Source organism: Raphanus sativus, unplaced genomic scaffold (genome assembly GCF_000801105.2).
Source record: "Raphanus sativus cultivar WK10039 unplaced genomic scaffold, ASM80110v3 Scaffold6092, whole genome shotgun sequence".
NCBI lineage: Eukaryota > Viridiplantae > Streptophyta > Magnoliopsida > Brassicales > Brassicaceae > Raphanus > Raphanus sativus.
Genome location: NW_026621384.1, coordinates 1 through 1,837, shown reverse-complemented (window position 1 = coordinate 1,837; position 1,837 = coordinate 1). Strand labels below are relative to the sequence as shown.

General features: G+C 37.2%; 1 protein-coding gene across 1 annotated transcript; it reads right to left on the bottom strand.

Moving 5' to 3' along the window:
- Positions 1-4: 4 nt before the first annotated feature.
- On the bottom strand, positions 5-595 carry LOC130507821 (leucine-rich repeat extensin-like protein 4; the record flags this gene model as incomplete). The annotated part of the gene is made up of 1 exon (XM_057002463.1): positions 5-595. A coding segment is annotated over one exon (591 nt), but the record flags the coding sequence as incomplete, so codon positions are not given.
- Positions 596-1,837: the final 1,242 nt, after the last annotated feature.

Sequence of the window (1,837 nt, the reverse complement as noted above, 5' to 3'; positions counted from 1 at the left end):
CTAACTGTTTGTTGAATAGATTCTGAGGAACCGAACCGGTGAAATTGTTGAACCGGAGATCGAGGTAGATGAGATTGGGGATGTAGAGAGTGACTCGAGGGAAATAGCCTGAGAACATGTTGTTGCTGAGATCGAGCTCTTGGAGAGAATCTAAGGCTGTGAAGGAATCTGGGATTTGACCGGAGAATCTGTTGGTGTTGAGATGGAGGATGGTTAAGTCCGAGAGGAGGGATAGGTCTTTGACGATGGTGCCTTTGAGATTTGCTTTGTTTAGATCTATGGAGATTACTGACGAGCCAGAACAGAAGATTCCTTTGTAAGAACAGACATCTTCGCCGACCCATGTCTTGAGAAGACCGGATGGGTCTTCTGTGATGGCGGATTTCCAGGATTGAAGAGCACGGTAAGCTGCATTTCCAGGATCGGAATTATGGTTTCCGCCACCGCCGCCGCCTCCGCCGACCCAAACTCCACCGTCGCCGATTCCGACTCCAATGCCGTAGTCACCAAGGCATGTACCAAGAAGAAACAGAAACAAAGTCAGTAGCTTAAAGTGTTGACATAAGCTTGAGTGAAGCGTGAGAAAGAAGTCATCCTAATCTATTAGTATTGAGGAGATAAGTGTTGAGTAGATTTAGGAGTTATCTAAATCTATAATTACTAATAGGATTAGGATAAACTATAACTATATATAGAGATATCATGTGATGATATATTGTGTGAGTTTTATGAGTTTGTAAGTTGAGGTTTTGAGAGATTTTCCTCAAGGTTTTAATAAGAAGAGTTCTTGTTGCGTGTGATTACAAAGCTTTCTTGTGTTCGATTACTTCTCTATCAAGATCATTGACGCCAGTTATTACAATATAAAGTTGTTGCCTTTCTTCTTCTTCCTCATCATTTTCTTTCTTGTCTCCTACTCTTTGGAACTCAACAAACCAAAGCTTGATTGAAAGTTGGTTGCTGTCTTTGTGTGTTTCTTGGGGAATGTTGAAGCTTGGAAAGAGAATCAAGTTTTGAGATGATTTTGTTAGGGTTTCTTTACAGTGAGTAGTGTGGTTGAAGCATTGAGTAATGATGAGTGAGTACGGCTTCTGTGGGGCAGAGGTTTTGTGGAGTTTTGCGCCTGAGCGTTACTGTTTTGTTTTCAACTTTTCGTCAAAGGCCTCGTGCTCTAATTGACTAATTCATCTCCTTTATAAGAATACTCATATTATATCAGGAGTTGTAAATTTAGTGGAGCTAGCGGATTTATCAGTACAAAACGGATTTATCAGTAGAAATGCGGTTTAGATGAGTGTAACAGTTTCATAACTATAAAACGGTCAATGCTGAATTTACATACTTTCTCAAATAGAACATGCATTCTTCCTTATTCATAAAATATACAAATTTGTTTCGACTGAACCAAATTAGCTAGGGGTGGGCGTTCGGATTTCGGTTCGGGTCTATTCGGCTTTTAGATTTTCGGGCATTCGGGGTTCGGTTCGGGTCTATTCGGATTTCAGGTTTTCGGGGTCAAAGATTTCAGCTTCATTCAGGTATTCTTAAATTTTGGTTCGTTTTTGATTCAGGTTCAGATAACTCATTTAAATTATATTCAAAATTTTAAAATTCATTATATACTTTAAACTTCTCAAAATTTATAAACAAAATAATATGAATTTCAGTAACATGTATCAAAATACCAAAACTTAACATATAAATTGGTTTGATTTGGATATTTAGATAGAAAATCAATACATGTTTTATGTATTTTTGGTGTTTTGAGTATACTTTAACTATTTAAACATATACTTTTGACTATTTGTATATATTTTCAAGTATTTTAGAATTTAAA